At 39.7% G+C, this 24,360-nt stretch overlaps 2 protein-coding genes and 1 non-coding gene across 5 annotated transcripts in view; 1 reads left to right on the forward strand and 2 right to left on the reverse strand.

The window, feature by feature from the left end:
- The window catches only part of Ccdc158 (coiled-coil domain containing 158), a 72,567-nt gene extending 58,301 nt beyond the window's left edge, over positions 1–14,266 (forward strand). For all 3 annotated transcript variants that reach the window (XM_077803490.1, XM_026413680.2, XM_026413682.2), the window contains exons 20-23: positions 1,935–2,002; positions 3,774–3,932; positions 13,127–13,234; positions 14,165–14,266. In XM_077803490.1, the coding sequence (XP_077659616.1) occupies positions 1,935–2,002; positions 3,774–3,932; positions 13,127–13,234; positions 14,165–14,241 (412 nt within the window). In that variant the 3' untranslated portion in view covers positions 14,242–14,266. The remainder of the gene's footprint in view (positions 1–1,934; positions 2,003–3,773; positions 3,933–13,126; positions 13,235–14,164) is intronic.
- On the reverse strand, positions 9,572–9,678 carry LOC113200298 (U6 spliceosomal RNA). Its single transcript, XR_003303033.1, has one exon. It is a non-coding gene; the product is annotated as a U6 spliceosomal RNA (small nuclear RNA).
- A 1,823-nt stretch (positions 14,267–16,089) lies between the features above and the next one.
- On the reverse strand, positions 16,090–20,363 carry Stbd1 (starch binding domain 1). The gene is made up of 2 exons (XM_026413670.2): positions 19,715–20,363; positions 16,090–17,889 (listed from the first exon to the last, which is right to left on the reverse strand). The coding sequence occupies exons 1-2, from the start codon at positions 19,926–19,928 to the stop codon at positions 17,057–17,059; spliced, it is 1,047 nt and encodes a 348-aa protein (XP_026269455.2). The 5' UTR covers positions 19,929–20,363; the 3' UTR covers positions 16,090–17,056.
- Positions 20,364–24,360: the final 3,997 nt, after the last annotated feature.

The raw sequence follows: 24,360 nt of genomic DNA on the forward strand, positions 1-24,360 counted from the left end.
GTTCCATAGTTTAATGTATGGCTTAATAAAAGACAACTGGATATGTTGTGTCATTATTCTCATTTACTGCTAAGTATTTTTATTATTTCACTCTAATTTCTTCTGCTACACATTGATGATTCAATAACATTGTTTAGTCTCCATGTGTTAGAATAGCTCCTATTTTTTATTTTATTGTTGATTTCTAATTTTATTCTAATATGGTCTGATAGAATGCAAGGTTTTTGTGTTTGCTAAGAGTTGTTTTGTGGCCTAAGATATGGTCTATTTTAGAGAAGGATTCATGTGCTGCTGAGAAGAAAGTATATTCAGTCATTGATGGATGAAATGCTATATATATGTCTATTAAGTCTAAATTATTGATTGTATTATTCAGTTCTATAGCTCTTTGTCCAGAATTGGAATTATCAAGAATACAAGTAACAATAAATGTTGGCAAGGATATAGTGAAAAATGTACACTCATACATTGGTGGTGGGACTGCAAATTGGTACAACCAATCTGGAAAGCAGTATGGAGATTCCTCAGAAAACTTGGAATGGAACCACCATTTGACCCAGTTATCCCACTCCTCAGCATATACCCCAAAGACTTAAAATCAGCATATAATGGTGACATGGCCACATCAATGTTTATAGCAGCTCAATTCACAATAGCTAAACTATGGAACCAGCCTAAATGACCCTCAACAGATGAATGGATAAAAAAAATGGTGTAATATATACAACGGAATGTTGTATATACTATATATATACTATACAACCATAAAGAGGAATTAAATTATGGCATTTGCTGGTAAATGGATGGAACTGGAGACTATCATGCTAAGTGAAATAAGCCATCCCAAAAAACCAAAGGCAAATGTTTTCTCTGATATGCAGATGATAACTCACAATAAGGGAGGGAGTAGGGAAGAATAGAAGTACTTTGGATTAGACAAAAGGGAATTAAGGGAAGGGGAATGGGAATAGGAAAGATAGTAGAATGAATCTGACATAACTTTCCTATATTTATATATTATGAATACATGACCAATGTAATTTCACATCGTGTACAACCAGAAGAATAGAAAGTTGTACTCCACATATGTATAATATGTCAAATATATTCTATTTTCATCTATAACTAAAAAGAACAACAACAAAAGACAACTGGAACTGCTTGGGAGGCTGAGTCAGGAGGATTATAAATTCAAGGCCAACCTGGGCAATTTAGCAAGACCCTGTCTCAAAATAAATAAAAAGGGGTGAAGATGTAGCTCAGTGATAGAGCACTTGCCTAGCAAGTGCAAGCCTCTAGGTTCAATACCCAGTATCACAAAAATAAAAGAAAAATAAAAATTGGATCTAACTTGCCATGATATCAGCTATCAGCACAGCACCTGGTGCGGGAACTCCTCTGATATTTTCTGAGAACATCTTAATGAAAATAGCTTTGATCTCACAAACCACCTTGAGAACTGCTGTGACCTTCTCAGACTACCCAATTCACAAAGAACTGCATAGTTTAACTTTTTTATTTAATTAAGTCTTATACTTTTGTAAACTGATACTACTAATGCTAAGAGATTTTTGTTGTTGCTGCTGTCTTTGGTCTCTTCAATTTTAAATGAGTCATTAAGATGCATTTCTTAAAATTCATGAAAAGATGATTTGGGTTTGTAGTATTATTACTCAAACATGAATTTTCTGACCAAAATTATATATATGAATTACTTCATCCTGAAAAATGTTCCTGGGTACAGAATGCAAAGTGACAACGCAACTTCAAATCTCCATTTTAGGGTATGTTAAGACTCCTACAGTTTAGGATTAGGATTGCCACCTTAAGTTTTACTTTAAGCCATCAAATTTGCCTGTGTTGACAGGAGTTCATAAGAATACTTTATAACCAGAATAACCAGAATACTCTCCTTACTGTTTTGATGTTTCCAGAGAGCCAGTTATGTTGAACGCAGGAGACCTGGAAGATCCATCTAGTTGTTTCGCTTTTCAATGCACAGGTGAGTCTTCAATGAAAGTGCTACCAAAAGCTTGTCCTTGTCCCTGATGGCAATTTAATAAAGACATAGTTTTGAGAAAAAAAAAAAAAGTTTATTGCTTTGCTAGCAAAGGAGAAACACAGGGGATCCCTGTCCCAGAGGCTATGATTCTGCCCATCAGGGAGAAGAGGGCTTTTAAAGAAGTTCTTCAAAGAAGTCCTCAGTGGGGGGAGGTTGTGATTCAGTTGTTAATTTGGGAGATAGCCATTCCTTAGATCTTCTGGTGCCAACCTCCAAGTGTGAATTACTTGGTCCCTTTGGTGGATGTATGCTCAAATACAGATGATGAATGAGGTCTAGGATGGGTAAAGGGTAATCCTGTTTCCTGCCACTGGGTTAGGGAGGGGGAGAGGGGGAAAAGGAAAAGAAAAACATGTCTCTTTTAAAATGAGCTGTGAAGGGTCTATTAAAAAGGTGCAGTGGACCACTGTTACAAAAGCACAAAGACAGGACCTGCTGAAAACCCTGCAACTCCCCATTTTCATGAGCTTGAAAGCCAAAGTCATGACTGTAACCTCTAAGTCCCCATTAACTCTCCTGTTACTTCCTCCATTCATTCTGCTTTATCTACTCTTGAATTGTTCTTTGAACATGTCAGGTGCTCCCTATTAGGGCCTTTACACCCACTGTGCCTCCTATTATTAACCCCCTCACCTTAAAGTTTTGCTCAGATGTTATGTTCCCAATGAGACTTAACCCTTACCACTTTTTTTTTAAAACCACAACCTTTTCCTATACTTTCAATCCCCCTTAACCTTTTCCTTTTAAAAGTTACACATTATCTTGTAGCATACTATGCAACTTACTGATTTATGTTAGCTCCATAAATTAAACAAAATTTACATAAATTAAACAAAAGCTACACAGTCTTTAACTATTTGGTTTCCTGATAAATCCCAGGAACCTTAAACCTATCTGATAGAAAACAGGTGCTCAACAAATACTGATTAGGTGAAAGAAAAAGGAGAATTGAGCCAGACAGCACTCTAATTTCTAAGAATTATAATCAAAATGATCTTTATAACAGCAGGCTTCTGATGGAAAAAGTTAAAATAGTGAAACAGGAGTTTTTGAGATTAGACTAGATTCCCGGTTTTGCCAATTTCCTCTGGGTTCTTGTCTCAAAAATTTTAAAGAATAAAATTCAGGGACAGTCATGCAAGGGAAGAGTAAACAGAGCAGGATTTATTTAAGCAAGAAGAGCTAGAACTCCCACCATGCAGGAGGGGGCCTAATAGCAGAAAAAAACATTTTGGTGTGCTAGCTTAGGAATTTCTATATAGTTCTGGGTAGAGCATGGAGCAAAATAGGCATTGAAAACAGCACCATGACTATCTGGCCTTTGAGTTTTTATTTTTTCATTCAACTTTCATCTGGGTTCAGCCCTACCTCTGGTTTTCCCACCTCTGGAACAAAGGAGTTGGTTGAAGTGTTTCCACAGGTGAGTCCCATGGCCTTTTACCTTTGAAATAAGCCTTGATGGTGCTCATTAATATTTCTACAGATTGGCTTCCAGGTGTGATTTCTGCATTTGAACAAGAACTTAATTGGGGGATATCACTTCTGATTGCTGATCATTCATTATTTTTATTCATTAGGAGACCTTGCTCTCATTTCTAAGAAATCATAAACAAAATGATCTGTATAAAAGCAAGCTCTCTCAATGCAAAAGTTTGATAAAGTATGCTATTTTTAATCACTGTCTTTTACTTTTATTCTTGCAAAATTTCAGCAAGTCCAACAGTGAAAAATTCAGCTTCCCGTTCATTCAGTTGTTCTCCTAAGAAATCTCCAGTGCATTCACTCCTGACTAGTTCAGCTGAAGAGTCAGTGGGTTCCACATCACAGTATAGATCTACCAAATCTATTCATTCACCTGATTCCGTTAAAGGTAAGAATAATCTGATATAGTTTATGGGATTAATTGATTTTTCACCTAGTGAATTTCAAGTTCTTTTCCATAGTCAGAATTAACAAGATTTTGCCTGCCGATCTTATATGCAGGCTCTAATTGATGCTGTGTAAAATGGTCTTAATTAAAACAGCCACTATGAACACATATGTAAAAGCATATGCTAGTAAAATCATAGATATTATATGTAAGTATTTTCTCTGACATAAACAATGGATATTTTACCCTTTGGGGGGGTCTCCTTTTAAATGCTCTGAGTGACTTTTCTCTTATTTACATCCTTTAAAACATGGCTTTCCACCAGTTCCAGCCTTTGTAAACGCAAATTTCTATTACGTAAGCCTGTCAAAATGTTCTCATTTTTAAAATTTTAAGTTCATTTGTTATTTGACAAGACAGGTGGAAAAAAATTATTTGATGTAGAATAAATGCCTGATAAATATATGGGTGTTGAATATAAGTGTGTTAGATTCAATTTGTCATCATGTATGACAGTGATCAAATCACTTCTGTGCTCTATGGCATCATTCCCATCGACAAGGGATAAATCAGACAAGCTGTTGCCTCATTGTCAAGTCAGTTCAGTTTATTTTAAATTTCAAGTCTTTTAAAATTCTATGCAATGCACATTTCTAGATCCTAAAAAAATGAAAATCAGAACCTAATCACATCTTAGTACACTTTTTATTCACTTCTTTTTGTATTTGTGTCTTCCTTCATCCCTTATGATTCTTTTTTTAATTAATTAATTAATTAATTTTTTGTAATTTGTTATACATGACAGCAAAATGCATTTCAATTCATAGTACACAAATGGAGCACAATATTTCATTTCTCTGGTTGTACATAAAGTAGAGTGACACCATTCATTTCTTCATACATGTACCTAGGGTAATGATGTCCATCTCCTTCTACTATCTTTCCTATACCCGGTCGGTCTCTCTCCGTTCCCCTCCCTCCCCTTTTTCCTATCCAAAGTTCTTCCATTTCTCCCATGCTCCCACCCTTCCCCCATTATAGATCAGCATTCACTTATCAGAGAAAACATTCAGTCTTTGGTTTTGGGGGGATTGGCTAACTTCACTTAGCATAATATTCTCCAACTCCATCCATTTACCTGCAAATGCCATGATTTTATTCTCTTTTAATGCTGAGTAATATTCCATTGTGTGTGTGTGTGTGTGTGTGTGTGTGTGTGTCACACACACATGTATCACAGTTTCTGTATCTATTCATCTACTGAAGGGCATTAGGTTGGTTCCACAATTTAGCTATTGTGAATTGTGCTGCTATAAAAATTGATGTAGCTGTGTTCCTGTAGTATGCTGTTTTTAAGTCCTTTGTGTATCAGCTAAGGACTGGGATAGCTGGGTCAAATGGTGGTTCCATTCCAAGTTTTCTAAGGAATCTCCATACTGCTTTCCAGATTGGTTGCACCAATCTGCAGTCCCACCAGCAAAGTAAAAGAGTGCCTTTTGTCCCACAACCTTGCCAACAATTATTGTTGCTTGTTTTCTTAATAATTGCCATTCTGACTGGAATGAGATGAAATCTTAGAATAGTTTTGATTTGCATTTCTCTAATTGCTAGAGATGTTGAACATTTTTTCATATATTTGTTGATTGATTGTATATCTTTTTCTGAGAAGTATCTGTTCAATTCCTTAGCCCAATTTTTAAATTATTTTTTTAAATATTTTTTTGGTTGTAGATGGACACAATACTTTTATTTTATTTCTTTATTTTTAATGTGGTGCCAGGGATCGAAACCAGTGCCTCACACATGCTAGGCAAGTGCTCTACCACTGAGCCACAACCTTGGTCCCCCTTAGCCAATTTATTGATTGTATTATTTGTTTCTTTGGTGTTAAGTGTTTTGAGTTCTTTATATATCCTGGAGATTAGTGCTCTATTTGATGTGTGTGTGGTAAAAATTTGCTCCCACTCTTAGGCTCTCTCTTTTGCTAAGAAGAAGCTTTTCAGTTTGAATCCATTCCATTTATTGACTCTTGATTTTATTTCTTGCACTTTGGGAGTCTTGTTAAGGAAGTCAGGGCCTACTTTTTCTCCTATAAGGTGCAGGGTCTCTGGTCTAATTCCTAAGTCCTTGATCCACTTTGAGTTGAGTTTTGTGTGTGGTGAGAGATAGGGGCTTAATTTCATTTTGCTGCATGTGGATTTCCAGTTTTCCAAGCACCATTTTTTGAAGAGGCTATTTTTTCTCCAATATATGTTTTGGGCACATTTGTCTAGTATGAGACAACTGCAATTATGTGTGTTAGTCTCTGTGTCTTCTATTCTTCATTGGTCTACCAGTCTATTTTGGTGCCAGTACCATACTGGTTTTGTTACTGTTGTTCTGTAGGATAGTTGAAGGTCTGGTATAACGATGCCACCTACTTAACTCTTCTTGCTAAGGATTGCTTTAGATATTCTGGGTCTCTTTGCAGATTGGTTGGTTGAATTTCATGACTGCTTTTTCTATTCCTATAAGGAATTTATTGGGATTTTGATTGGAATTGCATTAAATCTGTATAGTGCTTTTGGTAGTACAGTCATTTTGACAATATTAATTCTGCCTATCCAAGAAGAAAGGAGATCTTTCCATCTTATAAGGTCTTCTTTAATTTCTTTCTGTAGCATTCTGAAGTTTTCATTGTAGAGGTCTTTCACCACTTTCATCAAGTTGATTTCCCCAATTTTTTTTTTAGTCTATTGTAAAGGGGGTAGTTTTCCTAATTTTTCTTTCAGAGGATTCATCACTGATGTATAGAAATGCATTTGATTTATGGGTGTTGATTTTATATCCTGCTACTTTGCTGAATTCATTTATTAGTCCTAGACATTTTCTGGCAGAATTTTTCAGATCCTCTAAGTATAGAATCATGTCTTTGGCAAATAGTGATAGTTTGAGTTCTTCTTTTTCTATTTATATCTTTTAATTTCTTTCATCTGTCTAATTGCTCTGGCTAGAGTTTCAGGTTCTACATTAAATAGAAGTGGTGAAAGAGGGCATCACTGTCTTGTTCCAGTTTTTAGAGGGAATGCTTTCAATTATTCTCCATTTAGAATGATGTTGGCCATGGGCTTAGCATAGAAAGCTTTTAAAATGTTGAAATATGTTCCTATTATCCCTAATTTTTCTAATGTTTTGAACATGAAGGGGTGCTGTATTTTGTCTAATGCTTTTTCTGCATTTATTGAGATGATCATATGATTCATATCTTTAAGTCTATTGATGTGATGAATTACATTTATTGACTTCCATATATTGAGCCAATCTTACATCCCTGGGATGAACCCCACTTGATCATGGTGCACTATGTTTTTAATATGTTTTTGTATTACATTTGCTAGAATTTTATTGAGAATTTTTGCATCTATGTTCATTAGAGATATTGGTCTAAAGTTTTGTTTCCTTAGTGTGTCTTTATCTGGCTTTGGAATCAGGGTGAAATTGGTCTCATAGAATGAGTTTGGAAGTATTCCCTTTTTTTCAAATTATTCATGGAATAATTTGAGGAGTACTGGTATTCTTTGGAAGTCTTGTAAAGCTCAGCTGTGAATCTATCTGTTCCTGGGCTTTTCTTGGTTGGTAGGCTTTTTTTTTTTTTGAGAGAGAGAGAAAGAATTTTTTAATATTTATTTTTTAGTTCTCGGCGGACACAACATCTTTCTTTGTATGTGGTGCTGAGGATCGAACGTGGGCCACATGCATGCCAGGCGAGCGTGCTACCACTTGAGCCACATCCCCAGCCCCATTGGTAGGCTTTTGATGGCATCTTCTGTTTCATAGCTTGAAAGTTATCTGTTTAACTTGTGTATATCATTCTGATTCAGTTTGGGTAAATCATTTGACTCTAGAAATTTGTCGATGTCTTTGATATTTTCTATTTTATTGGCGTGCAAATTTTCAAAATAGTGTCTAATTATCTTCTGTATTTCTGTAGTGTCCTTTTTTTGTCATGGATTTTAGTAATTTTGAGTTTTCTCTCTCCTTCTCTTTGTTAGAATGGCGAAGAATTTGTCAATTTTATTTATTCTTTCAAATAACCAACTTTTCGTTTTGTCCATTTTTTTCAATTGTTTCTTTTGTTTCAATTTTATTGATTTCAGCTCTGATTTTAATTATTTCCTGTCTTCTACTACTTTTGGTGTTGATTTGTTCTTCTTTTTCTAGGGCTTTGAGTTGTAATGTTAGGTCATTTATTTGTTGACTTTTTCTTCTTTTAAGGAATGAACTCCATGCAATGACCTTTCCTCTTAGTAGTACCTTCATAGTATCCCAGAGATTTTGATATGTTGTATCAGTGTTCTCATTTACCTCTAAAAATTTTTAATCTCTTCTCTGATGTCTTCTGCAATCCATTGTTATTCAATAGCATATTATTTAGTCTCCAGGTGTTAGATTAGCTTCTATTTTTATCATTGATTTCTAATTTCATTCCATTGTGATCTGATAGAATGCAAGGTAGTATCTCTACGTTTTTGTATTTGCTAAGAGTTGATTTGTGGCATAATAAATGGCCTGTTTTAGAGAAGGATCCATGTGCTGCTGAGAAGAAAGTGTATTTACTCGTTGAGGAATAAAATATTCTTTATATGTATGTTAAGTCTAATTATTGACTATATTATTGAGTTCTATAGTTTCTTTGTTTAGCTTTTGTTTGGAAGATCTATACAGTGGTGAAAGAGGTGTGTTAAAGTCACCCAGTATTATTGTGTTGTGGTCTATTTGACTCTTGAACTTGAGAAGAGTTTGTATGATGAACATAGATGCTCCATTGTTTGGGACATATATATTTATAATTGTATGTCTTGTTGATGTATGGTTCCCTTAAGCAGTATAAAATGTCCTTCATTATCTCTCTTGAGTAACTTTGGCTTGAAGTCTACTTTATTTGATGTGAGAATATAAAACTCTGCTTATTTACACAGTCCATGTGAGTGATATGTTTTTTCCCAACCTTTTGCCTTCAGTCTGTGAATGTCTTTTCCTATGAGATGAGACCCAGCATATTGTTGGGTCTTTTTTTTTTTTAATCCCACCTGCCAGTCCATCTCTTAATTGATGAGTTCAGGCCATTAACATTTAGGGTTATTATTGAGACATGGTTTGTATTCCTGGTTATTTTGGTCTATTTTTGGTTTTTAACTTGACTTGGTTTCTCCTTTGATTGGTTTTTCCTTTAGTGTGATACCTCTCTTTGCTGATTTTCATTGTTGTTTTTTTATTTCTTCCTCATGGAATATTTTGCTGAGGATGTTCTATAGTGCAGACTTTCTTGTTGTAAATTCTTTTAACTTTTGTTTATCATGGAAGGTTTTTGTCATCAAATCTGAAGCTTAATTTTGCTGGAGATGAGATTCTTGGTTGGCATCCACTTTCTTTCAGAACTTGGTATATGTTATTCCAGGATCTTTTAGATTTGAGGGTCTGGGTTGAGAAATCTGAAGAGATACTAATTGGTTTCCCCCTATATATAATCTGATTCCTTTCACTTGTTGGTTTTAAAATTCTCTCCTTATTCTGTATGCTAGGCATTTTCATTATAATGTGCCTTGGTGTAGATCTGTTGTGATTTTGTACATTTGATATCCTGTAAGCCTCTTGTACTTAAAAATACAGAGCGCTCCACGAATTTGCATGCCATCCTTGTGCAGAGGCCATGCTAACCTTCTCTGTGTTGTTCCAATTTTAGTATATGTGCTGCTGAAGAGAGCGCTTCAATGTGCTTTCTGAAAAGAAAACACAGTCCTGGGGTACTCTAAGTCTTTTCCATCTTTGGGTTCCACTCTGCGTCCTCATCAGGATCAGACTTTCCAATCTGTCCAACAACATAGCTTCCAGGGTACTTTTGAAGTCCCCAGCTGGGATCAGACCTGTAAGTCTGTTCCAAATTGTCTGCAAATTGTCAATCATATGAGCGTCTTTGGCCCCATCATGAAGTTTTCAGGGTGTTTGATAGCCTCTACCTAAGTTTCAAGAAAAGAAATAAGAAAAAAGCCCTAAAAAGAACATTCCTAAGATCTCAAGTAATCTAGGTACATTCAATAATTTGCAATTTCTTGTTATTTAAAATAATAGAGAAGACACAAAACCCTGTAGAGAGCTTAGAGGCACTTTGGGATAGGATACAGTCAGATAAGTTTTAATTAGAAATCTGTTCATATAATTGGGGTCCACTTTGTTTTGAACATAACTCTCACTGTTCTGACAACTATTACTTATTTAAAAGCTGACTCCCCCTATTCCTAAGTAAGGGGGAAGTGACATTAGCTATTTCCCATTTGCCACCTTCAGCTAAGGTATCTGTCCTTTGGCTCACTGACCATAGGAATGGGATCATGCCTGTATGCCTAAGAAACTGTTCTCTCTCAAGGCCACACATAAATCATGACCAGAGCACAGTTTGCACCACCTTTTTAGTCCCCTGTCTCCCCAACAGTGAGAATGATAGTCCTTAGTATTGAGTAACTTAGCTGGGGCACTTAAAGTGAGACTGCAAAGAAAGTTGAGAAAAGGGAGTGAGGAAAGACAGGCCAAGAACAAGATATTCCTTCAGTTTTAGCTGAAACTTGGGGTCAAGAGATTTATGGCACAAGCTTAGAGTTGGATTTGCCACTAAGTGTACTGGGTCTAAATGTGGTGTTTAGTAGGGAGTAGTTTCCTTGATTGTTACATCAAGGCCTTTAACAATGTGTTTTGGGTGAACCCCATGTTTGGCAAAACAAAGGGATGCTCGAGCTGGGAGACAATCTCTCATATTCATTTTAGGAAGCATTTCAAGTTCCCTTTGACTCAAGAAAAGGGTACGCTGGCCTAAGGGACTCTCCTATCTTCAATGTTTTTATAAACAAGCACTCATCTTCTTAAGAGACAAACAGACTTTTGACCAAGGAAAGGAAGAAGAGAAAGAATAAGAACATTACCTGTTTAAGTCCCACAGAAGCTAAGAAACCTATATGATGCCCACTGTGCAGCATAAGAGCAAGAAAGGGCTTTAAGAGGATCACTGAGCTCCTTTGTAGTTTTAAAGTTCAAAGATTTACTAGATCCCTAAGACCACATCAGCCGCCACCTTATTGACATTTGAATCTACTGGGCATGGAGCTTTCCCAGCCACCTAAGAAGGGGAGCCCAGGACAAATGAGGCATATGGAGATTGTGCTCTCTGGTCTTTGAAAGTAGAAACGGGGGGGGGGGGCGGTAAGAGAGAGAGAGGGAGGAAGGGAAGGAGGGAGAGGCAGATAGAAATAGGTTACAGGTACAGGAACTAAGCAAATAAGTCATAGTCAAGAAGCCCCATCCTCAGGGGCCAAGAGATGTCACAGAAGAGATGTCTCTGAAGAAGGGTAGGAGGAGTTTCTAGAGAGGGGGAACTCAACTCAAGACCAGTGGGGTACTTGGCATACATGATAGAAAAGATTCTCAGCACAAGCCAGACAAAGGCATAGACAGAAGTTTTTTTAGGAAGGTAGTACTCATTCAAAGGACAATGCGGCTGTCTCAAGAGTGAGAAGCAGCCCAAACTCAGACAAGGGGCCCAATATTTATAGAAGAGCTGTATCAGAGGCCAAACTGGAGGTGGGTATAGGATAGAACCACACAATTTCACACAGTTTTCCTGTGCTTGTATATTTCCCTCATTTTATAAGGGTGTGGGCCAAGGTTTACAACTGTGTTTTCTGCAGCTCAGTGGCTTGACTCTGCATTTCAATGGCTTGAGGATATTTCCCTTAAGATTCCATATTTCTCTCTATATATCCTAAATCCCTATCTCAAGGAGGTGAGGCAGGAAGATCACAAGTTCAAAACCAGTCTCAAAAATTAAGTGAGGCCCTAAGCAACTTAGTGATTCCCTGCCCAAAAAAAAGTAAAACAGAGCTGGGCTCAGTGGTATACTCCTGTAATCCCAGTGACTGGGGCTCGGGAGGCTGGGGCTCCGGAGGCTGAGACAGGAGAATCTCAAGTTCAAAGCCAGCTTCAGCAAAAGTGAGGCACTAAGCAACTTAGTGAGACCCTGTCTCTAAATAAAACACAAAATAGGGCTGTGGATATAGCTCAGTGGCCGAGTGCTCCTGAGTTCAATCCCTGGTACCCAAAAAATAAATAAATATAAAACGATCTGGGGATATGGTTCAGTGCTTAAGCACCCTGGGTTCAATTCCTGGTACTCCTCCTCCCCCCAAATTTAAAGTATCAAATTATTTATCTGTTAGAGCAGTGATTATTATAGGAAAGCTTATCACTTTGTTAATTTATGTTACATGATAACTTGGCATTTTTTTCCCTGTTGTTAGTTAATCAGGAAACATCATGTTTCATAGCATTAATGTCAGAAACCTCTCCAGAAATTGTTTCTCATCCTCTTGAATTAAAATAATAACTATATGATTGTCTTTAATTCTAATATCTGTAATGAAAAAAGGTGCTTTTTAATAGCAAGATGAGCCAGCAAATAATTTTATGAAGATTATACAGCTAGTTAGGGGCTAAGATCAAAGTAGAATCTTTAGGGATGGGGGATATAGCTTAGTGGTAGAGCACTTGTCTAGCATGTGTAAGGTCCTAAGTTCAATCCCAAGCACTACAAAAGAAAAATAAAAAAGGATTAAATTACTCAGCTTGCTAATCAGGTATCTTTAGAGATAGACAGGACTTAGCATGTTTATTGGAGAATAGCTTTGGTGCCTCAGGGTGCTTTTCAGTTGCTATTGCCACTTTTATTGTAGGTCACTGAAGACGTGGAAGCACCCACCTGACCCTCTCCCATGATGTCAATACTATTCTCATTCAGGTGACAACTAATGGATGGGCAGTGGCCTCACATATATTTGAAAGCAGCACCAGTGTCTGAATTAGATCTTGCTTCCCCAAGCCCTAAGTTAATGGACCTAGTCAGGTGTGGCATGAAAAGCTGTCATTTACAATGCAGAGTATGTCATTAATTAAACTTGAAGTATTCTCACCCATCCCATTTAATACTATGTAGTTAAATAATAGTGAAGATTGGAAACAAAATCAAACAGACTAGCATTGTGATATTTAGATAGGAGACAATTTCCTTATCTTAAAAGTGTTTTAAAGTTTTCTTTATTTTTAAGGAGAAGTCGTTTAACCTGAAATTGCAAATATACTTTAGATATCACATTTAAGCAATTTTCTAATAGATTCACAGTCTCCCCCACTAGAAACAACAGGAAAAACATGCAGAAAACTTCAGAACAGATTGGAAAGCTTGCAAACCCTGGTAGAAGATTTGCAGCTGAAGAACCAAGGTACATTGCTTATTTGGGGAGAGTTTTTGTTCCTAAGAGTACTTACCTTCACTAGGCATGGTGACACACACCTGTAATCCCAGCAGCTCATGAGGCTAAAACAGGAGGATCACAAGTTTGAAGCCAGACTCAGCAATTTAGTGAGACCCTAAGCATCTTAGTGAAACCCTGTCTCAATATAAAAAATAAATAAAGGACCAAGGATGTTAAGCACCCCTGGGTATAAATCTCTGGTTTAAAAAAAAATAAAAAGAATCTTTGCCTTCCTTTCAGATTAATTCTCCTAGCTATAGAGCCATTAAAAGGTATTGAATTAGCAATTTAGAAACTTTATTCAACATTTGAGCATCTCAGCCATGACCAACCCCTACATTAATTGTCTGATCTTGGTCCTGCTCCACCCTACTCTTACCTGATAGGGATGACAATTCTGCTGACCGACCCTCAATAGGGTTGAGAGGTTTTTCATGTGAACTTTCCCGTACACTGTCTTTCTTGCCTATTTTTTCTATAAACAGACACTTGTATAATGGTAGCCAAAATAGAATTAGAGTTCATAGCCAGAAAACAAAATAATGTTATTTAGTCATAATTTAAATTAGTTTAGAGCTATAAGAGACTATGTCACCCAATGAATGAATCACAAAATAAAAAGTTAATCCACTTGTAAAAATCTAAAGCCATTTGAATGAGGAAACTACTACACTCTACAGATGATGGGCAGCTCTTGCTAAATAACATGGATATGGGAGAACTATCATGTTTCATGCTTTTCTGTTCCATAACTCTACCTTTCAAAAAATATGCTCCATTGCAAATTTTCATAATTTCTTAATTCTATACTGTTAAAAAGTGAATCTTTAAAGAAGTACATAATTTAAAACCTAAGTAGATTTTCTTATTCTAACTTTGTTTTATCAACATTTTCAGCAATGTCTTCAATGATCAGAAATCAAGAAAAGAGGATACAAAAAGTGAAAGACCAGGAAAAAATGTTACTGAAATGACACATTGCTTGCCTATTCTTTACAGAGGGATGATGCCCAATTAATTGTGCTGTTACTTTAATTAGTGCCCTGTGTGCTTTTTTCTTTTTATGTGAAAATTTAATAAAAGATACCTGTCCTGTAAAAATCTACTTTGAATCAAACTATTCTTGAGTGCTCTCACAAGAAAACTTCAGACAATACTAGCTATATTTGAAAGTATTCATATATTATGACGTGTTCATTTGTGCTAGTTCCAGTGTACTAGAATAACTGTGTGTGTTTTGTTATCTTTACTGGCTCTAAGACATTAGGGTTTTTTCTTTTTTTAGCTTAAAAAATGCCTGGGGTAAAATGTGATTTCATGTGGAAATGAAGTGGCATAATGCCAAGGACAGGACAAACTCCAGCAGGGCCTTCTTTTGTGACTCTGAACTTACTGTTTGTCCTGTCAATATAAGTGAAGGTAATCAGATAGCAAAACTTTGGGGCCCTTAGTCAAAACTTTCAGAAGTCTTTATTAATTACTAAAGAAAATATTTTTGTTACTCTTCATCAAGTGAGTAGAAACTTCTAGGTTGAAATAATTCAGTCTTGCCTTAATTAGAATTTAATAAATTAGGAGGGTTTGCTTGTGTATCAAATACAATGAGACAAGAACAGAAATAAACATGTTTCATTTGTGCCAAAACATCAGGGACAACTTGGCAGAAGGCTAACTGTTCAAAAAACTGTGCCCTGTTTCCCCATAGAGAACAGTTGTCTAGCAGACAGTCTATTTTCCAGTTCCACCTCCTTCACATCTAGTTGTGGTCACCTGACCAGCTCTCACTAATAGAATGGAAAGTGGGAAGAATACTATGTGGCACTTTCAAGCCAAAAGTGTTATATGCACTTTTCCTTGCTTTATTTTCCTCCCACAGCTGGAGGCAGAGGACGGGAAGAGTCCTCATGGATATTAGCACCATAGGGCAAAAGGGAGCCTGGGTGATTTACTCTGCAAGGAAGAGAGCAGCCGTGCTGCTGAGACCCACTAACTGGTACAGGGACAAGAACTGGGCATCTGGTGTTGCTGCCTTCCATGATAGTCTGGGAACACAGCTCGCAGGGTTCAGCAAATGGGCTGAGGACGCGCATGCTCTCAACACCCTATTGCCACTCTCAGTGCAAATGGGCTGAGGAGGACTCAAAATCCTATTGCCACATCCCATTTTAAATGATTTTTTTAAACAAAGTTTAATAGTCTATGTTAATCTCTTAAGTCTGTTGGCTTTAGTGAAAGATTTTTATTTCATCAGATAATAAAATGGCTGACAGAATTCTAAAACTATTTTTATTTAAAGTGTTTTACCTTTAATTTTACCTTATAGGAATGCTTGATTATGTGCATTAATGATAAATGCCTTCTGCAAACCTCACTGGTATAATACAAAATTTGTTATCAAGTATGTAAGCAGTATATATGAATTTAACATATAGTACTATGAGCCCCAAACTGTCAAACAGCTCTGTTTAGCACTTTCTATTGCTACTTTCTGTTGGGTTTATGTTCTTTTCAGCAAAGAGTTTTACTAGGATTAAACATTGTTTCACCACTAGATGTTACACTTACTAAAAGTCATTTAACATATAAGAATTCATTTTCAAGTACAGGCATGCTGAATTTCCCTCCAAGCAAAAGTTTTAAAAGAAATATTTTAAACTTTTTCTCCAAAGAGAGGAGAAAAACAGACTCTTCATACTTAATTTGATTTTTTTAAATGTGTCTCTTATTAGTTGAAGAAAATATTAGTATTTTATTTTACATGTATGCTATTATGGTACTAAGAATTAGACAAGTAATTCAGACATTTAATAAGGATATTAAAATTCAAATTTTATTCTTTATTCAGATACAATAACTTAAAGCTTAAATGTTTCCTTTCAGAGCAAAGATATACTTTTGTCTCACTGACCTGGGTAAAATTTGTCACCTGAGATACTACTGGGATGAAAGGAGTGGGAAGGGGGCGAGGGATGGAAACAGCTGCAATGGGAAAGTCCATCTGTTGAGACCTGGTGAGAGAGGGCAGCACTGAGCAGGGAGATGGTCCTAAGGGGCTCCCACAGTAAGTGATGGGTCAGCCAGGCTGAACCTGGACCTCCTGGTCCTCTAGGAGGTATCCCTCACCTCAGGCCCCCTCACTCAGCCTGCATCTGAACTTCATTTATATTCCCTTTCTCATGAGGATGTTCCCACGCCTGACTACCTTGAGGGTAGACTCTGATCATTAAGACAAAGACTTCAAATCCACACCTGGCAGGCAAAAATCAGACAAAAACCCTGGGGAGTCTCAGAATCCTTACTAATCACACATAGTGACCAGACATTTTTCTGGTCACAATTCCATATGGAGTTAACTATTTTAAATGTAAAATGTGTGAAGAGAGTTTCTTCAGCTGTTTCCAAAGAGACTCGTTTATTGCCTTGGTCTCCAGAGCGCCTGTAAAAGCTCAAGCTTGAATCAGTGGAGCTGGTTAGTGTCTGTGCTTCCTGACCACAGTCCACACCTGAAGTTTAGCTAAGTCAACCCCCACCCCAAGGCCAAGCCCCAAGGTAATGATTTATCAGCACAGGTCAGTCAACCCAAGCCACAGGAGAAAAAAAGTCCATGCTCACTGGAAACATTATCTGCATATATATATTTCGGACATCAGACAAAAGCCACTAGTGAATTCAAAACAGCTCTGATGGCTAAATTTGGAGTCACACTGCCTTTATTTTAAATTATTCAGTGTGCTCCAGAGCCTCAGCCTTTTCTACATTCTGCTACAGCCTGTTATTTGGCAGGCAGAATCAGTGAATCCCCCACAAGCCCTGAACCACTTTATCCTCATGACCAGTCTCTAAGAGTCTATTGCTGCATTCTTCCCAGCGAGTAACTCCCCCATTCTCTACCAACACAAACTTCCACTCCACCACTGTATCTGCTGGCAGGAAAACAGAATGAGACCAAAACCCATCCTGGTGATAGTGGAGAGGGATGTAAGTATTCCACCTCCCAAGATTCTCATGGTCTCCAGTTATTGCGATGAATTGACTATCAGTGCCCGTGATGTAATGCACCTGAAACCTGATGTTAACTTGCCGAGACTCTGAAGCCATCGTTGCAACCTTTTTTGCTTTCCCATTCACTTCCCAACCTCTTGCCTCCACACGAGTGCTTCTGCCACTGTCCATTGAGGCCTCAAGACTACCACCCAAACCCACATCTCCCCAAGATGAGTGCCTAGACACCATTTCCCAGTCCTCATGGTCAGTAAGGTCCTGACTGTTCAACTGTGCAAGACTCACTTCTGTAGCTCTGTCCATGAGCAGGTTGCTAGAAGTCAACTTCTCTGCAGATGATATAGCTGCTTTAGTGGGTGTGTCATGTTCTTTTTGGAATTTCTGTTCTCCTCTGTGAGATTCAAGGCTTTTATTTCTTGAAACTTGAGAGTAACCCCTGGAGTTAGCAATCTCAGAGGTAGCTGGAGACTGTGTGTCTGGGATCTGTCTAGAGGGAGCATGCTGTCTTGCACTGTCCCAGTATTCTCCGGAAGGATTCTGTGGTCTCTGTGATGCTTCCTGTAGGTTACCAAGACCTTTGGTCTCAGAAATCAAATGTCCATTGCTTTCTTGAAGATGCTCTAAGGAACAAAAGGAAAAATGTACCGTGTTAGGCAATTCACAAAAGAAAGACTGAGAATAGAGACTGTTATTGAAGGCTTTACTATAACTCTGCAGTTCACCAAGTCTCTTAAAATCTAGTACATATTTATCTGTTGTGTTCCAAGAATTGTGTTCTAAAAATATACATGTCTATCTGACAATAAAAGGCACATCCAGGAGCATCAGTGAGAGAGCAGAAGACTGTAAATGAGGTGGCAAGTTGTAAAGGCAGAAGTATAAACCTGTCCTCAACCTGGCACAGTCCTGTCAGAGCTGGCATGCAACCAAGTCAAGTTGTTTGGCTCCTATCATCAAAAATGCTGTCCAAGGGCTGAGCTATAGCTCAGTGGTAGAGTATATGCTTCGTACGTGCAAGGGCGGGCACACGGACACACACACACACACACAGCAAGGATCTGCCCTCATGTGGTGGGCAGATCAGGAGTCATTACTAAGGGAACAGCAAGGGCAGTGCATGATTGGTCAAGGTAAGGGATGAGATGAACTGTCAGTGGGGGTGAGCTAGTTTCTCCTTGCCAGTGTCACAAGTATTTCTTTAGTGGGAAAAAAAAAATCTTTTTGCAGCCCCTTCCACTGTACATACTTAAAAAAAAAAAAGGTTCTTAAAACTACACAAATCAAGTCTCCTAAAGAATTTCCATCTTGGCCATCTTGTTGGTAATCCAAATAGTTCCTTACAAGACCGAAATCTTCAAAATCACACAATCAGCCCAAGTGGTGTATTTGAGGGGAAAGGGAAGGGCAGTCTGGTTTCATTTTACCTCTTTTTTCCCCCCAGTGGTGGGGTTGGAAATGAGATGTCAACAAATATTACTCTGAATTTGCAATTTTTCTACCTAAAACATGAGGCTGATCTTTAGGGGAAAAAAGGTAATCCCAAACTGATGGCAGGAAAGGCACAGCAGAATTTTTTGTAGCTACAAATGAACACGCCACTAAAAATAAAGTTCGCAGATGTCATTTTCACCATTAGGCTGCTGTCCATGACAGGCTGTTTGCCAGGGAGGGCACTGGAAGGTGGGTTTTGTGCCAGTGCTCGCTCTTTGACTATCTTCTCTAAAACACATAGGTTTGAACCTAGATGTAGAATCTACTCATCAGAGTTGGGTCCCCTGTTAAGTGTGCCTTCCCGAGGAGGATTATTAGATCACCCTCCGCTGTTCTAGAGGGCCGCGTGTGAGGGTTGGTAATTCTGAAATGGGCTCAGGGCTTCAGCTGCAGCGTTCCTGGCTGGAATCCAAGCTGAACTTTGCCTCCCTGTAGAAGCGTCCAGATAGCAGGAGGGGCTCACGGCGCATCTCTAGTGTGGGGTGAGAGGGCGTGGGGCTATGGGACTGGACTCAGAAAAAGTCCCTGCTCGGCCAGAAATTGAATAGGGTTGTGGGATGCCCCCCAAATCTAAGACTGCCTTTCGGAAAAGCCGGGAAACGGCAACGCAACAGCAGCCACCCGCACCGCACCAAGCGCCGTCAAGCTGATGGGCCAGTCCGCGAAGGAGCGGCCACGACCCGGGCTCTTGGGCGGGCGCCGAGAGCAAAGACTCGGCGGGGCGCGGCCCTGGGAGGATCCGGTAGGGTATCTCCAAGACTTCCTTGGAGGGTGAGAAACGTGTTTGGGCCTTGGAGAAAGGCGACGTGGGAAGGGTCCAGGCCCTTGCAGGGAAAGCTCCTCTGCCGAGATCGGCCGCTAGTAAAGCTTCAAGTGGGTTTCTTCCCTCCCTTGATGAACTTCACAACACCTGGTAGACAAGCCCTGGAGACGCGCAGAGGAAAACAATAATACCTGGTTTGATGACCACCTCCTGCTTGTAAGGTCCGGGGCTCAATCCACCGCTGCCAGCACCCTGATCGCTTCCAGGAGCCGCAATATCGGCGTCCTTATGCTGCTCGGTGCCCCCGTCCTTCCCGTTGTCCCCGGGGTCGCCCCGCAGCAGCCAAACGAAAAGCGCTCCTGCCAGACCCCCTCCGACCAGCAGGGCTGACCAGACGGAGCCCATGACTGAGAGGCTGCGGCCGCGGGAGACGACGAGAACCTGGACTGGGGCTCCGATCTCGCAGGCAGAGCCACACCCACTCCGCCCGCTCCAGCCTTTTACGGTTTCTGCGGCGGGCGCTCCCGAGCCGAGCCCAGCCCTCCGCGACTGAGACTCAACTTTCCCAGCCCCGCCCACTCCCCGCCCCCGAGCCGTGGCCCCCGGCTGCAGCGGGGCTGGGACTCCAGCTCCAGCCGCACTCAACACTTTTTTCTTGGTTCTTCCAGTCACCTGCTGCAAAGAGCGCGCGGTGCAGCATTCCGCTTGTGTCCCGCGCGCGTAAAGAGCTCAAAAGCGCACAATATTGCGCGCGCGCTCCAGGGTCCTGCCCCACACCCTTCTTTCTCTCGCGGCTGTCGGCGAGGTCCTGTCCAGCCTCGCGCTCCGACTGGAATCTCGTTTCCCCTCCCCTTTGGCAAACAGCGCGGCCAGCCCGAGGCCAACAGCTTCCAGGAACTTGAGGCTCAAGAGGCCGCTAGGCGTCGGTGAAGCGCGGTCCAGGGCCAGCTCCGGAGAGGACGTGCGTTCGAACGGGGGGCGGGGCGGTGAGTAGGCAGATGCGGTGCCCAAAACCTGCGAGACCCTGTGGAAGCTCCATCGGGCAACCAATTACTTGCGCTTAGCCTCCCTAAGCCTTTGCCTCATCATCTATAAAATAGAAGGATAGAACTGACAACGTATACATCTATAAATGCCAAGTATTTCAACCACTTCCTCTCATAGCTTCTTCCTTGAACTGTGTGGTTGCTGCGAATTGTGCGCCCACCTATCTGGACTGGATAGTGTCCAGGCACAAGCTCCTATGCATAAATTTAATAGTAAAAATAGCAGTTCCCTATTAAGCGCTGTTTGTATTCCAAGTGTTTTACATATGTGTTTATTTAATCCTCCCAAAACAATAGCAACCCTGTAAGCTAAGAAGTATACACTACCCCGCCCCAAAATTCCACATCCTCAGCAAATGTAATGACTTTACAAACTTACATTCAAGCTGAACATCCCCACCTTTGTGTCTGAGCCAAATCCAACTGCTGAAGGCCACAGATGGCAAATATCCACCTTGGAGTAATTACTGACATACCTCCTTAGAGTAGGACAAATGATTCCAATGTACCCCTTGCTGGGAACAAACAACTTCTGCCAGGAAGCTCCTAGAGGGCTGGCTCAGCCTTCCTGCAGGTGGCAAATTCTACTATTATACAGTTAGAACACACACACACACACACACACACACACACACACACACACGCACACAATTATAAGGGAGGGGGTGGAAGGCTGGGTGATGCCTGCCGAGTGTCTCCTCCTGGGTGCCTAATGGACATCTCCAACCCAGCTCACCCAGATCTGCACTCTTCAAACCTGGTACTTGCCCCACAGTTCCTCATCTCGACAACTGAAAACTATATCCTTCCTGTCACTACAAACAAAACAAAACTACTTCAAGCCATCAGTCAGGGTGATTTTGTGTAACCAAGACTATCATGCTAGTCCTCTGCTCAAGATTCTCCTATTGCAAAAACCTTGAGCACTCTGTAGCATCTGTCCCCCATGACCTCTCAGGACTCATCTGAAACTTGTCCCCTCCAGCCACACTGACTTTTTTGCTTTACAAAGATTCTATATGCATTTTAACACAACAGAGAACTCACCTTTTTGTCACATAGGTTTCCTGTCTTCAACTAATTATGGTGTCAATGGAGGATTTGAGGGGCAAACAGTATCCAAACCATAGCAATTATATTATTATTATTATTATCATTATTATTATTATTATTATTATTATTTAGCAGGAATTGAACCCAGGGGCGCTTAACCACTGAGTCACAACCCCATTATATTTTATTTAGAGACAGAGTGTCACATTGAGTTGTTTAGGGACTCACTAAGTTGCTGAGGCTGGCTTTCAACTGGTGATCTGCCTGCCTCAGCCTCCTGAGCCGCTAGGACCACAGGCATGTGACACCACATCTGGCCCATAGCATGTATCTTTTATAATAAACCAGAAAATGTAATTAAATTGTTTCCCTGAGTTCTAGCAAATCATAGAACCTAAGGAGGGAGTCATAGGAAACGCCAGTTCATAGCTGATTGGCCAGAAGTAGGAGAGGCTTGGACTTGGGATTGGTCTCCAAAGTAGAGGAAGTCTTGAGAAATTAAGTCCTTAAACTTGTATGATCTTGGTGTTAGAATTAACTAGTGTCCACAGAGAGTTGGAAAGTTGCTGATTGTGGAACTACCCTTTCCTCCAGCTTTGGTGACCAAAAGTGAAGTAGCAGAGAATAAACAGTACTTTTCCATTGCCTTTTTCCTTGTCATTCCCAGTGCCCTCACCCCACTCAGACCTCTCCTTCATCTGTCCAAACCACTGCAGTCACTACCCAAGTCAGCAGGGTACCTCTATCTGCTCTGGTTCTCATCCACTCCACAACTATTCCTGATTTAATCACACTCAAGTATAGTCCTGAGTAAGACAGCGCTTATCTGCCAGATTGAGTTCAATCCTGATTTTAGCCTTCAAAGTGTCCTAGGACACAGCTCCAAAGACCACTCCATGCCTTTCTCCACTAATTGTCTGTACTCCAGCCCAACTAGGATTCTCCTGCCAGAATCTTCATCATTGATCAAAACATTTCCTGATGCCACTTCCTTCTGTGAAACTTTTCTCCAGCTAAAAATCCCTCTCCACATCCCCCATTCCTCAAATTGATGTCATTATTTTATTTGAACTCTGAACACATTGTAACTTTCTTAGAACAAAATGTGAGTTTTTCTCCTATAATAGTATTATTTTTGTAGTTTGTCTAATCCCTATCTTAGATCATATATTCCAAAAGGTCAATGCTTGTTCATTCTTTGTATTCCTTGGAACACAAAGCCTATCTTCTAAAGGCCTCTCTCTCATTCTTCTTGTTTATTGAATACTTAAGATATGCATGCACAAGGCTAAGTGCTTTGTGAGAATTATCTCCTGTAATGACCTCAGAGGAGTAATTCTGCCCAAGGGCATTCAGATGATGAATGACCAAGCTGGGATTTGAACCTGGTCTTCTGACGCTCTAGCTACACTGAATCCTGATGGCTATTAAACTAGGTTCAAATTTCAAAGCATAAATTTTAGAGGTGAGTGTGCAAATTTGGATGTGTGACATGTGATATCCTTTCTGGGAATATTCCAACATTTGTGGTGATTTCAGACACATTCTTGGTTTGTAATTCTTCTGTCTACAAGCCCTGCCTCCCTAGGGAAATGTATTTATCACCACTAGCACCTGTCCAGTGCTGTCAAACCTCAGCTCCTGGGTCTCCACATAACATTCAGCACAAGCAAAACCTCCCTGCAAAGCAGTCATGTTGGAGCCACCCGGCTTCAGGTTTCACAGAGACATTTTCTAGCTGCAACTGTTTGCAAACCTCTGACTCATCTTAGTTCCAGAATAGACACCAAGCTGAGCTGCTATGCTAAATGACGAAACCTCTAGAAAAGGAGACTCTGTTGGAAAAACTAGCTCACTGTATAGAGAAAAAATAAAGCTGGATTACTACTTTGTGCCACATAAAATGGCAGACACAAGAAAGAATAAAGTCTTAAGTGTTAGTGGTAAAACTACAAAGCTAATAAAACTAAATGTGAGAAACTATCATTGTGACATTCCCTAACACAGGAGACAACTTTTTTCTTGGGTCTTGGAATTGAAACCATGGAATTATAACCACTGAGCTACATTGCTACATACCTAGTCCTTTTTATTTTGTTTTGAGACAGGGTCTCACTAAGTTGCTGAGGGTCTTGTTAAGTTGCCCAGGCTGGCCTTAAACTTGTAAGTCACTGGGATTACAGGTGAGTGCCATCATGTTGAAAGGGATGCTCTTTCTTCAGTGCCTGGAACAAGTCCTGAAACATAACAGGAACTTATGGAATGTTTGATTGGATAAAATTAATAGATATAGAAATGTTCACTCACAGGTATCCACATGAATGAAAATTAAAATAATGTTATGCCATTTTACATCCATCAGAAAGGCAAACATTAGAAAAAATGGCACTGCTTTTGGAGAAGTAAACAGGTATAAACAATCTGTAAGAATTTTATGAAATTAAGAATGCATAGACCCCAGGACCCAGCAACCCCACTCCTCAACATGTGTGGCCTAGAGGCCACCTAGCTGCACGACAAAATGAAACGGCTAAGTAAAATATGGTGGATGCCTATGAAGTACTGCATTACTATGTAATATTTACTGAATGGATTAATGGATTTCAGGAATGGTAAAGCTCTAGAACATATTACCAAAATTATAGCAGGTGAGTGTCCAGAGATCCTTCCTTCCTTTCACTGACTGTTATCTTGTTGAGAGAGAATGAAGTAGATTAGACAAGGTCAGAGGTAAGAAA

The sequence above is a fragment of the Urocitellus parryii genome, chromosome 10 (genome assembly GCF_045843805.1).
Source record: "Urocitellus parryii isolate mUroPar1 chromosome 10, mUroPar1.hap1, whole genome shotgun sequence".
NCBI lineage: Eukaryota > Metazoa > Chordata > Mammalia > Rodentia > Sciuridae > Urocitellus > Urocitellus parryii.

What these genes read in the sequence shown, in the direction of transcription:
- Stbd1 (XM_026413670.2), bottom strand. Translation starts at nt 19,928, where the DNA reads ATGGGCTCCGTCTGGTCAGCCCTGCTGGTCGGAGGGGGTCTGGCAGGA. An exon ending in GGAGGTGGTCATCAAACCAG is followed by an intron (nt 17,890 to 19,714) that starts GTATTATTGTTT and finishes TTTGTTCCTTAG; the next exon opens with AGCATCTTCAAGAAAGCAAT.